Raw genomic sequence first — 13,049 nt, forward strand, 5'->3', positions numbered from 1 at the left:
ATGCTCTTGTTTGTTGCCCTAGAGAAGGGCCTTGTACCAGGCAGGGTCATTGCTCATTGGCCCTTTCCACTCAGCTCTATCTTTGACCAGGGATGTGAAGAGTTAAAAGTCTTTAAGCTTGTTGCAATGAAATTATGGCTGGCAGTGGCGCCGCTGTTTGTTCAACAGACCTCCACTTTTAAACAGTTCACAAAAAGTTCATGGGGCAGCTAAAGATTATAAGTGTGTGTGTGCGTGCACGTGCATGTGCGTGTGTAGTCAGGAGGATCCAACAATGTACTCCCCCTTTTGTTTCTTCATGTTCAATCCTGCCCATCCCCCATCCTTCCCCAAACACACACACAGATGACACTGAATCGCGCTCTAGGCCTCAACACTCCATCTGACCCTGTGCATGTGGGAACACTTCATTCTGATGTCCAGTGTCATTTATCTGTGCAGCATTAATATTGAAAACCCCACAGGACAAGCCTTGGAGAAGGGGAGAAGCTTTCAAAGTACCCAGCGATTCCAGATGTCTCTAAACATTTACCTTTCTGCCAACTCCAGGCTGCCCTTTCAAACGAAGGGGGCTCAGTATGATAATTGAGGCAGCACCCTTCCTATTTCCTCAGTCAGATGCTCGGAGATCCTTGTCACAAAGTGACAACTAAAGGAGGTGTGTAGGAAGTGGCTTGTTTAAGAGGAGGCCAGTTTTGAAGACTGGGGACTCTGGAAAATTGAGGTTTCATAGGCATACACTCTTCTAACCTCATCCTTTTCTTAGGCATTGGATTGAGTGACCCTTTTGTTCCTCATGTAATTTCTGCATTTCATCATGACACACAGCTAGGGGATGGCATGGTGCAGTCCCACTGCTGCAGCCAGTGACCAGGATACTTGAAGGAATGTTGCTCCACCTTCTACGTTAGGCCACCCAGAATATCTTCCTTTTGTTAGGATGGGCGGCAGGGGTTAGGGAGGGGACACTTTGTTGAATGTGCCTTGTGATCAGCCCAGCACCAATGGTGGCGTTCCTCCCAACTTGATTTTTGTATATTCGGAAGATGGAAGAAAAAGCCCACAAGCCCCCACGGAACCTTCCTCAACACCCAAGTTTGTCTTTTTGGGACACATGACTCTCGCATTGGAAACACACCCCAGTCTATCTGAAGAAAGAGACGCTTCCTAGAGAAATATAGCTCCTTCAGAATCCCACCAGGCCTGCCGTACTCTGCAGATGTCTGCTTCATCTTTCCTTCTCCCCTAGCTTTATTGTTGAGCTCTGACTGTGCGTGGCGTGTCTGTATATGTGGCTCTTGATTAATAGACGGTGTTCTATGTATAGGGGCCAATGGGGGATGCTGGTGGACAAAAGGCCTAGATAGGACAAAGAAATGCCCAAGGACAGTCTGGCTTTTGGATTCAGGTCTCCCAGGTGCTCCTCCACCCCCACCCTCCAAGACTCTAGTAAAAGGAGTTCCCGAACCCGGTGCCTCCAACCCAGGCAGACCTGGCAGTCTGCTTGCGTGCTAAAGTGTAAAAAACGAGCATTTGCATATTTTTTCCTGCTAACAAAGGAAATGTGTTGACTTAGGGAACATTTGGGCTTTCGGAAACTGTGTGGGTGGGTGTGTGAGGGAGGAGGAGAAAGAAAAGTTCCCCTGATGATCTGCACACCAATGATTTCACACTTTGATTTGGGTCGGGGTAAAGATGCAGTGGCCAGTGAGACAAGGGAGCTGATGATGTGATTGTGAGCAGGGAATTGCCCAGGGCCATCGGTCCCAGGCATTAAAGGCTCCCCTACTTATTAACCCAGCATTTAACAGCAGGATATGGGCTGAAGCGCAGTCAAAAGAAACGGCTCAACCTCCAAAGAGCAATTAAAATCCTGCACGAGGATAAATCACGCGCCGTGATAATCCTGTTAATAAAATGCAGCTTGTCCTGACCCTTCACTCATGCGGCAAACTAGAATGTGACGTGGGGTGGGGGTGGTGGGCAGAGAAGGTAAGAAAGTGTGTGTGGAGGGGAGAGGTGATCTCCCCTTCTCTGCTTGGCAGCCTCTACCTCCCTGTAGGTGGAAAATGGGTGGCTTTTGGCCACTCAGCATGCCAACGGCTGGCAGCCCAGCAGACTGGGCTGCTAAGACTTCCGCACTCGCTAATGATTTCTTGTCCCCAGCGAGCAGGCGTCATTGAATTACTCAGCCACCTCCCTTTGCACCTCCCAGGCCAAACCACCGAGTTCAGTGCTTAATCTAATCTAGGGCTGGGGTGGGGCTGCTCACCAGTCCACCGACTCTTTAACCCTCGAGCTGTAAGTTGCACACACCACAGCCCTGGAAATGCATGGTGGTGTGGGCCACCCCTGACTGTTGTGCCTTCCACCCACCCTGATCCTTTCAGCCCCAAGAAGAATCAGTGTGTGGCTCCCTGGAATCCAGCATTGTTCCTTCCAAGTGTGATTCTCCGAATGCTGGGAAAGAGGAAGAGAGGCTGGCAAGTGGGTGGGGGGGGGAGTGAAGGGGGGCTGTACCTTGGATGGTGTGTGTGTGTGTGCGTGTGTGCGTGTGTGCGTGGTGTGTGTTTGTGCACGTGTGTGAGTGTGCATGTGGTCACGCGCTTTAACCCTCTCCTTTCACCGGACCTTTGGGTCAGGTGTATGCCTTCACTCCTGGCCATCTGTACAACATTGAGCACAATCTGCTTTCCTGAGTCTGTTCTGTACGTATTACCTAGAAAAAGGGCTTCTCTCGTTTCCTGCTTGGCTCTTTATTTAACCTCCTGGGATTTTTTTTTAACAGACTAGACGCTTGAAGAAAAGCTGCCATCCAAGAAGACGACATGCTTTCAGCAACCCCCCTGTATGGGAACGTTCACAGCTGGATGAACAGCGAGAGGGTCCGCATGTGTGGGATCAACGAAGACAGGTGAATGTGCCTGTCTGGCGGAGGCCCTGGGGAGAGCGCAAGTGTCTCTCCCTCCCCTGCCCCTGAGCAGAGCCAAGGCCCCTCTCACCTTCTCACAGCCAGAGTGGGCCCAAAAGGGGTGGAGGAGAACGATCTCCCGCCTTGCTGGCAGCCCTTGATTTACAGTTTTAACAGGCAACCTGGCTCAGCGAAGCATTGCCGCCCTTTAAAAGATTAGCCCCTAAAGCGGCCTTTCAGTGCACTTTCGTCCTTAATTTATTATTTCATATTTATGAAGGAGAATTAATCCCAGTCTATATGCTGCTTTAACTCTAAATGTCAGGAGTGTGGGCCCAGGTGGATCGGCATTCGATGTGCTTTTAAAACAAATAGTTTGCTCAGTAATAACTGGGGAGCTGGCCACCCTTCACTTCATTTAAGCTCAGGGTTTCTCGGTGTCCTCTGCCGCTCATTCACTGAGGCCAATGGCTCCTGGTTTCAGTCACCTGACAGGTCTGTTATGCTTCCTAATCAGTAATTTTGGAGAGTGGAGTAGAGGCAGCTGAGCAGTAGATGATTTAAGCTGCTTTCTGGGGTAATGATGAAACTTTCTTCTGCTGCTTGTCAGCGATTTTATCCTGGGCATTCGGAAGTTGGCACCAGACGCTTTCTTTATCGATGCTCTCTGATAACAAGTCCCAGGGCAGCAACAGCAGCCTGGCACAGGTGTGCGGCTTCCTCTGGAGCCTGGAGCAGCCGACATTTGTATGATATTAGTATATATCCCCCATCATTTTGATAAAGGCAGTCAAATATGGCTTTGTTACCACCATGGGAACCAGTTACAGAGGACATGGTACCTAACTTTGGAGGAAAGTTTTAAAAGTCTGCCCTTGTGGGTGACAGAAGTGGATGATGTGGCCAGCCACTGGAGTCCAGTTTTATGTCCCTTGCTGTGGTCTTTGGCCATTGTATTACTTAATGTGTGTCCTCAGGTAGAGCTTACAAGGGTCACCTAGGACAGCAGACCCCAGATTGGCCTACTTGGCCTACTTTTCTCTGGAGAAAAGATTATACTAGAGGAATGGTTGTGCCTAATTTCTGGCTTACCCAACTTGGGGTCATATTTGTGATTTCACGTCCCTATTGGCCTGCTTTTGTTTTTTGAGTCTCCATTTGGCAACGACTTTCAATATATACCATTGGGAAAGAATTTTTTTTAAGGGCAGTTGGGAGAATGGAGTTATTAGAAACTGGTCTGTTCTGGGGGTAATCTATGAAAGATAGATTAAGTGAAGAACGCTTTCATGAAGTTGGTGTGTCCTTTTAAATAGGAAAATTCCTGTAAATGATGGTGACACTTCAAAGGCCAGACTGGAACTAAGGGAAGAAAATCCCTTGAACCACAACGTGGTAAGAGATTAATGGCTTCTGTTGATGTGCTATCTGAATCTCAGTGATCTGTAATCAATCGTGCATTAATTTGCATACCATTAAAGGACTTTTCAGGGTGGGGCAGGAGTGTTTCAGGGAGGAGCTGAGTAGAAAGCTTCTGTCTGCTGCTGGACTAAGCCCTCACCTAAGCTCTTCCCACCTTGGGTCCTTGGCCAAGTACTCCTTTGGACATGCTTGCCATTTATGTCTGTGTCCCCTAGTGACTGGTGGGATATATGCTGCCTTTTCTTCGCTAAGCTACATGCCACATAAATGCTCCCAGCTGGATAAATTTCCAGCTTCCAAGTAGATCCTTAGGGTTTACCTTTCCGGTAAAATATGAAACAGAACCTTCTTCAGATACCAGGGAGAGGAAGTCAAAAGACACAACCACAGTTTGACCCATGGCCTCTTTATTGATTTAGAAACGAGACAGCTAAAGTCCTCTGTTCCTCCTGTCCCAGTGAAGATTGCTTCTTGTTATGTTAAATATATCCAGGAAAACATCAGTGAACACTGCCCCTGCCTCCAACCCAGCAGGCCTGGAGAGGCTTAGTGTAAGTTTTGGACCCTGTGAAGGTGGTGTTGGTAGTAGTGAAGTTGGTGTGTCTCAGTTGCCGCAAAGAATTCTTGCTGAGAAGGTGAATTTTCCAGAGTTAATAGATGATTGAATTAATGTATGGGTCTCAAGTCTAAAGGGATCAATGTTTTGTAGGCTTACAGGATACTAGTTGAACAGGTGAGAAGGTGGGCAGCAAAGGGTTTTAGATAAGTGGGGAAGCAGAGACTCTGAATCCTTTCCTTTTTAACTCTTTCTGCTCAGATGTTGAGGCTGGTGTCAGTTTGAGCTAGTTTGCAGTTTCTCTTTGGGATGGGCTTAGCTGCTTTGAAGGAATGTCCTAAGTAACACCCATGTTCTTCTGCAAAGGTGGATGCAACCACGGCTCATCGGATCGATGGCCTTGCAGCGCTGAGCATGGACCGCACTGGCCTGATCCGAGAAGGGCTGCGTGTCCCAGGCAATATCGTCTATTCTAGCTTGTGTGGACTGGGCTCAGAGAAAGGTCGGGAGGCTGCCACAAGCACTCTAGGTGGTCTTGGGTTTTCTTCTGAAAGAAACCCAGAGGTACAGTTCAAACCGAATACACCTGAAACAGTAGAAGCCTCCGCTGTCTCTGGAAAACCCCCAAATGGCTTCAGTGCTATGTACAAAACACCACCTGGAATACAAAAAAGTGCTGTGCCCACAGCAGAAACACTGGGCTTGGACAGACCTGCCAGCGACAAACAGAGCCCTCTCAACATCAATGGTGCTAGTTACCTGCGGCTGCCCTGGGTCAATCCTTACATGGAGGGTGCCACGCCAGCCATCTACCCTTTTCTTGACTCGCCAAATAAGTATTCACTGAACATGTATAAGGCCTTGCTACCTCAGCAGTCCTACAGCTTGGCCCAGCCACTGTATTCTCCAGTCTGCACCAATGGGGAGCGCTTTCTATACTTGCCGCCACCTCACTATGTTAGTCCTCACATCCCGTCATCCCTAGCTTCGCCCATGAGGCTCTCAACGCCTTCGGCCTCCCCAGCCATCCCACCTCTGGTCCACTGCACAGACAAAAGCCTGCCCTGGAAGATGGGCGTCAGTCCTGGGAACCCTGTTGATTCCCACACCTATCCTCACATCCAGAACAGTAAACAGCCTAGGGTGCCCTCTGCCAAGCCAGTTACCAGTGGCCTGCCAGGGGACGCAGCTCTCCTGTTGCCACCCTCGCCTCGGCCTTCACCCCGAGTCCACCTTCCCTCTCAGCCCACTGCAGACACCTACTCCGAATTCCACAAGCATTATGCCAGGATCTCCACCTCGCCTTCCATCACCCTGTCAAAGCCATACATGACGGTTAGCAGCGAGTTTCCTGTGGCCAGGCTCTCCAACAGCAAGTATACAAAGGCTCCGGAAGGGGCTGAAAGTGCGCAGCCACTTTCCGGGCACACTCGGAAAACGGTGAGTCAAGACAGGAAAGATGGCGGTTCACCTCCTCTTTTGGAGAAGCAGACGATTACCAAAGACGTCACTGATAAGCCACTGGACTTATCTTCTAAAGTGGTGGATGTAGATGCTTCCAAAGCTGAGCACATGAAAAAGATGGCTCCCACAGTTCTGGTTCACAGCAGAGCTGGAAGTGGCCTAGTGCTCTCCGGAAGTGAGATTCCGAAAGAAACCTTATCTCCTCCAGGAAATGGCTGTGCTATCTATAGATCTGAAATCATTAGCACAGCTCCCTCATCCTGGGTGGTGCCTGGGCCAAGTCCCAACGAAGAGAACAATGGCAAAGGCATGCCACTGAAAAACAAGGCCTTGGACTGGGCAATACCACAGCAGCGGAGCTCTTCGTGTCCCCGCATGGGCGGCACAGATGCCATGGTCACTAATGTTTCAGGGGCAGTGTCCAGCACGGGCCGCCCAGCCTCTGCATCGCCAGCCCCAAATGCCAATGCAGATGGCAACAAGACCAGCAGGAGCTCCATGGACACCACACCATCTGTCATTCAGCACGTGGGCCAGCCCCCAACCACGCCTGCCAAGCACAGCGGTGGCACCAGCAGCAAGGGCACCAAAGCCAGTAACCCAGAACCGAGCTTCAAAGCAAGCGAGAATGGCCTCCCACCAAGCTCAATATTTCTCTCTCCAAATGAGGCGTTCAGATCCCCACCAATTCCCTACCCTAGGAGTTACCTCCCTTACCCAGCACCTGAGGGCATCGCTATAAGTCCTCTCTCCTTACATGGCAAGGGACCTGTCTACCCTCACCCAGTTTTATTGCCCAATGGCAGTCTCTTTCCTGGGCACCTTGCCCCCAAGCCTGGACTGCCCTATGGGCTGCCCACGGGCCGGCCAGAGTTTGTGACCTACCAAGACGCTCTGGGGTTGGGCATGGTGCATCCCATGTTGATACCTCACACTCCCATAGAGATCACGAAAGAGGAGAAACCCGAGCGGAGGTCCCGGTCCCATGAGAGACCCCGCTATGAGGACCCAACCCTCCGGAACCGCTTTTCTGAGATGTTGGAAGCTAGCAACACTAAGTTACATCCAGATGTCCCCAGCGACAAGAACCTAAAGCCGAGCTCCAGCTGGAATCAAGGGAAAACTGTTGTCAAAAGTGACAAGCTTGTCTATGTAGACCTCCTTCGAGAAGAGCCAGATGCTAAAACTGATGCAAACGTGTCCAAACCTGGCTTTGGAGCTGAGAGTGTTGGCCAGAGCTCTGAGCCCACCAAGCCCTCGACTGACCCAGCCCTGCAGCCACACCGTGATTTCATCACCCTTAGAGAGGAGTTGGGGCGCATCAGTGACTTCCACGAAGCCTATACTTTCAAACAGGCTCCGGGCCAATCAGTCTTCAGCCTAAGCAAGGAGAATGTTCCAGCAGGAACCAACAAAGAGAACCTAGGGATGCCAGTTTCCACTTCATTCCTGGAGCCAACTCTGGGGAGCGATGGCCCTGCTGTAACTTTTGGTAAAACCCAAGAGGATCCCAAACCATTTTGTGTGGGCGGTGCCCCACCGAGTGTGGACATCACCCCCACCTATACCAAAGATGGAACTGATGAGGCAGAATCAAATGATGGCAAAGTGCTGAAACCGAAGCCATCTAAGCTGGCAAAGAGAATCGCCAACTCCGCTGGTTACGTGGGTGACAGATTCAAGTGTGTCACTACTGAACTGTATGCAGATTCCAGTCAGCTCAGCCGGGAGCAGCGGGCATTGCAGGTGAGCCCCCCACTTGAATTTCAGTAATGTTACCAGTTGTCAGTTTTTTTTTTAATGTGTAAAGAGGACTGGGGGAATATAGTAGGGCAGGACACTGGGCAGATTTGGTTAATGAAGCTTATGGTAATTTAAATGTATGAAATGTGGCCAGTAAGGGGATGTGAGTGGTAGCACTTAGGTTCATGTGTCTGGTTATTTTAAGTTACTCTGTAGATTTTAAGAGAACTTCATTCGATTGCTGATAATGTAAGTTTTAATTATTGTGAAGGCTATCTAAAGACTGCATGATGTTTACCTATCAATTGCTTTGATTTCTCTGCCGTTATTGTATGTTAACAAATATACCTAGAAGTGCTGCTTAGAATGCCTTACGTGATACTTGGTGGAGGTGTGTAGCAGCCGCATGTCTGTGGGATTCGCGCAATTTTTTTTCACCAAAAAAAAAAAAAAAGCTTGCTTAAAGGAATAGAGTATGTATTTAACTTGCTAGTGAATGATAGATGTTGTATAGGAATTTCCTTAAGATATTTTACTTTTTAATTAAAAGATAAATAAAGCCAAATTGTTTTGCAATGTTAAGAAAAAAATTTAGTTTATGCTTATAAAAATGGATGAAGTTATCTAAATGATCCATTGAGTGCCCATTTTAATTACATAGATGGAAGGATTACAAGAGGACAGTATTTTATGTCTACCCGCTGCTTACTGTGAGGTCAGTTCTTCAAATTTTTATTACTAGAATCTTACATAAACCTTTTGAGTTAAATTTCATTTCCAAATATACAAAGGGAAGTTTGTGGGCCATGGTCGTCTTTATTCATTGTGCATTTTGTTTTCTTTTCTGTTGTGTTTTTGTTTTGTTTTCTTTGCGTTGTGTTTTTGTTTTGTTTTATTTACCTTCAAAAGAGAATGTCTGTCTCTATGCAATAGTGTATGTATGGATATACATACACACCGCATATATATCTATACATATGGCTTTATGAATAAAGAATGTGTGATTACTTACATATAGATACTCTTAAATTTTTATTCGTTAAACTTTAAAATACCTCGGTTGTATCATAAATTGTGGTTGGTTTTGGGCAAACTTTTCTTTGAAAATACTTTCCTTTAAGGTAAGGCAAATGAAATAGCTTTTATGGTAAGGTGTTTTTTTTCCCATCTCCATTCTCTTTCTAGCGTGCAATGATGCGCTTCTCAGAGTTGGAGATGAAAGAGAGAGAGGGTAGCCACCCAACAACCAAAGACTCCGAGGTGTGCAAATTCAGCCCTGCCGAGTGGGAAAGGTTGAAAGGAAATCAGGACAAAAAGCCAAAGTCGGTCGCCCTGGAGGAGGCCATTGCCGACCAGAACGACAATGAGAGATGTGAGTAAACCCAAGTGGCTTGTTTGTGGTACCACGTTGGTGAAAATGGGGCGACTATTCCCAGAGCTGAAGGAGGTGAAAGGAAGTAATGCACTTATCATGGCCCAATGTCCAGTTGGCAGCTACTCGGAGAAACAGGCCAGTCTTGGCCATCCATGGAAGGAAGGGCTGATTGTCCTTTGGAACATTGTGGCATCCAGGAATGAGGCACTTACGAAAGATTATTTCCTGGAACACATCTCCTTTTCTAGAGAAATACTAATAGTCTAATACAATATAGCAGAGGAATGGCAGTGGGAGACTAAGTATAAGAGTGGTACATCTATGTTCTATTTTGTAGCAGGTGTAGATAACGTTTTTTGCTTTTTTTTGTTTGTTTTGTTTTGGTTTTTTGTTTTGTTTTTTTTTGTTTTTTTTTTTGTTTTGTTTTGTTTTGTAGCAGTGGAATGACACTTCCAGCCCTAGGTGGTCCCCACCCCCCAAAGTGACAATCTAGTCACTTTGTATTCTCCCTCCAATCTAATACTTGTATTCTCCCTCCAAAGGCAGAAGTTTTGTTTAAATGGGATGAAGGATGATGAAGGCACAGTAAAGATAGGCATAATTATTTTCTCTGGTGGGTTTGTTTGTCATCATTGGGAGTCCACACAATCCAAGGGAATTGTATAAATGAAGGGATTCTTCCCACCAGACAGGGTGTATTATGTTTTGGAGGCAATATGTAGATAGAAAGCTCATGTTTTCCTCAAGTCACTCTTCAGTCCCAATAGCTGGTCTCCTGCTGTGGTGGGCTTCGGGATTTGCTGACAAGACTTCCCTGCCTGATAAGATGTGTTGGCCAAAAGTGGAAAAGGTCTTTTTCCTTGTTTCTTAAATGTGTGCACATTTGAGGCCTGTAGCACGTTCCAGCTCTCAGAAACCTTGTTGGTGATAGTAAATTAGGGCGTCTGGATGAATGTTCAAAACCCTACTGAGACAGGACTGTTGGGGATGATGGGTGCATTCGTGAGCTCTGTGCCATTGGTCGTCATAGCTTTGACCTTCCCATGCACACTTAGTTCATTGGTGCCTAATGGAGTTTGGGAGAATTTATGGTCCGAAAGAGCATGTTTCTCGCTGCCTAGAGCACAGTCTCCTGCTCCTCCCCCTCCCCTAGCTCATCCTTGGGGTCAAACAAGGGCCCATGGCCAGGATTCTGGGTAGGCCACAACCAGGACCAGTTTGTTCTATGTTAGTCTTGAAGAAGGAAGTTTCTGTTGCTAGTCAGTGGCGGCCTCACCTGAATGGCAGAGATTCTTGATGTGCCTGAAGTAAAGGTGTCCTTATACCTCCACCTCACTGGATTGATACGGGAAAAAGGAGGGTCCAGGCCGCTTTTGAGTAAAGCAGCAAAGAAAGCTTTCTTCCTCGCTGATAATAACAGCAGGCATGTATCCCTTCTCTTCTGAGGTGCCTCAGAATGCCAGCTCTTTGGGAGACCTGGAGACCTGGTACAAGTGGGCAAGGTCAATGGGTAGGTGCTTCCCTGAGGAGCAGGGAACTGCCTGCAAGGGAGAATCCCTCTCTTTTCTGGGTGGATGATGAGGAAGGCTGGAGGAAGGGAGCAGAAAGTTAGCCAGCCTCAAGTCTTCTTTCTCTGCCTCTGATTTTTCAGTAACATGGCCAGACCTTGGGTTACCCATGCCCTTCACATCTCTGGCCTCACCCCAGCCTTCCTCTGAGAGAAGTTTGTGTCCTTACCCATCTTTCCCACTGAAGGAAAGAGATGAGAACTTAGTGTAGCTGGTGAGGAGCAGGGTCTGAGCCCTAGATGATTCAGGAAGACTTTCCCCAAGTCCCTCCAAGCTCAGACCAATGAGGTCTATTGCTGGAGCATTTATGACATCTTCCGACGAGCAATAAATGGCCAGTGAAAGCAAGACAAGGGTTGGGGAAGGTAAGAGGCTCAGTTTTAAAGATTAGGGAACAGAGGAGGTAAGTCGCCATCCCCAGTTTTCTGTTGCTTGTGGTTGGTTAAGAGGAGGAATCTAGAGGAGCCATTGTCCTTTCTGTCACCTTATCTAGGGGACAGCAAGGGCTGGATCCATTCAGCTGCAAATTAATGGGCTTTCTTGTCCTTTTGGCCCTTGTGTCTTGAGCCCACATGGGCTTGGGCCCTGCTCCACACTGCTTCCCTTTTCAGGTTCTCTTCTTGTGAGTGTCAGTGTAGCTGAGAGCTAAGCTTCTAAGTACATGGGAGCTGGGGCAGGTAGGGGTCACAAAGAGGGGTACAGGATGCCTTCCAGACATCTTGCCTCTTCCAAGGCAGCCCTCTGCTCCTGGAGGCACCAGGAGCTTTCTAAGACAGCATCTCGTTGGGAGGGGCTTGCTTAAGAAAAGTGAATTAATTTGAAAACACAGTGGCCAGGATTTTCATTTATTCTTTGTGATGATAGGGGTGGCTGAGTGAATTTTTTATTTTAGAAATTGAATAAATGAACCAGGAGGCTCCTCAAACTTGGAAATTTATTAATAGGAACTATCAGTGGCATTCTGAAGATGGAATGACTGTCTCGAACATAGAATGACTATCTCCCTTGCCAGCTACTTGGATGGGGGCAGACCCAGGACTTACTCAGTGGCAATGCCTGGGGAGGAACTGAAAGAAACCTGAGTCAAAAGGCTTTATGAAAGTTCTTAACTAAGGAGACTTCTATTCTGTCCAAGCACCTACATGTTTTATAAACTCCTTTGAGTTTGGAACAGAGATTGCCCCTGCTTCTTCTGTTAACCTTTACTGGAGGTGCTATAGTTATCTGCAGAGGAGAGACTTTCAGTTATGGATAACCCTCCAACCTTGTTTAGGGCTCACTGGGCATGGCTTACCCATGGTGAGGGTGCTTTGTTGCCATGGTGACTTGTAAATGTTGCCATGGTGATGCTTCTGTGAAGTAATGCTGTGGCATAACCATGATAAATTATGGGATGTATGTGCTGAGTCATATGACTGTGCTACAGGGATCGAGTGTTAAAACATGAACAGCCTGGCCACAGTCACGTCTGCTTAGATTGAGTGACCAAGGGCACATGGCTTCCCACTTTTAGAAGGGCCGAAAGTAGCAACGATGGCGGAACATGATGGTTAGGACCCTGTTCATTCATCTCCATCTCCTTTGCCCCCAAGGGTAATCATGGGAGTTGTGGTTGGGATAGCCTCATTGAGGAGCTCCAAGTCTGGTGTGCAGGAATGTGACCTGGAGTCTCCCCTATAACTGGTGGCCATGTGTATCTTGGGCAGTTAGGATGGGTGTTCTTCAGGATTCTTACTAGCCTAAGTAAGGTATTGGAGGTGTCACTGAGGGAAATTGAGATCTTTGTCCTGAGAGACTTGGGGGCTGGGGAAAGGGTGGATGGAACTAGTTTGGGAGAAGATCTTCAGGTGAGGTGACATGGGGAAGAAAACAGCTAAGCTCTCTGTGGGTGGGAAATTTCAGTTTGGGGTGAGGTATCACAGAGATGATACTGTGGGGTCTCTGGGGACAAGGCAGGAGTGGACTGTCTGGAAGGTGAGGCACAAGAGTGCCATCCCTGGCTGAGCAGGA

At 47.8% G+C, this 13,049-nt stretch overlaps 1 protein-coding gene across 7 annotated transcripts in view; it reads left to right on the plus strand.

The window, feature by feature from the left end:
* BCOR (BCL6 corepressor) overlaps positions 1-13,049 on the plus strand; it is an 83,655-nt gene that overhangs the window by 55,557 nt on the left and 15,049 nt on the right. For 5 of the 7 annotated variants that reach the window (XM_025051320.1, XM_025051319.1, XM_025051317.1 and 2 more), the window contains exons 2-6: positions 2,789-2,914; positions 4,228-4,306; positions 5,256-8,099; positions 8,758-8,811; positions 9,282-9,468. In XM_025051320.1, coding sequence (XP_024907088.1) covers positions 2,829-2,914; positions 4,228-4,306; positions 5,256-8,099; positions 8,758-8,811; positions 9,282-9,468 — 3,250 coding nt within the window. In that variant the 5' untranslated portion in view covers positions 2,789-2,828. The remainder of the gene's footprint in view (positions 1-2,788; positions 2,915-4,227; positions 4,307-5,255; positions 8,100-8,757; positions 8,812-9,281; positions 9,469-13,049) is intronic. The other 2 variants (XM_025051321.1, XM_025051323.1) reach the window with 1 other exon arrangement.

Source organism: Pteropus alecto, unplaced genomic scaffold, assembly GCF_000325575.1.
Source record: "Pteropus alecto unplaced genomic scaffold, ASM32557v1 scaffold28, whole genome shotgun sequence".
NCBI classification, from domain to species: domain Eukaryota; kingdom Metazoa; phylum Chordata; class Mammalia; order Chiroptera; family Pteropodidae; genus Pteropus; species Pteropus alecto.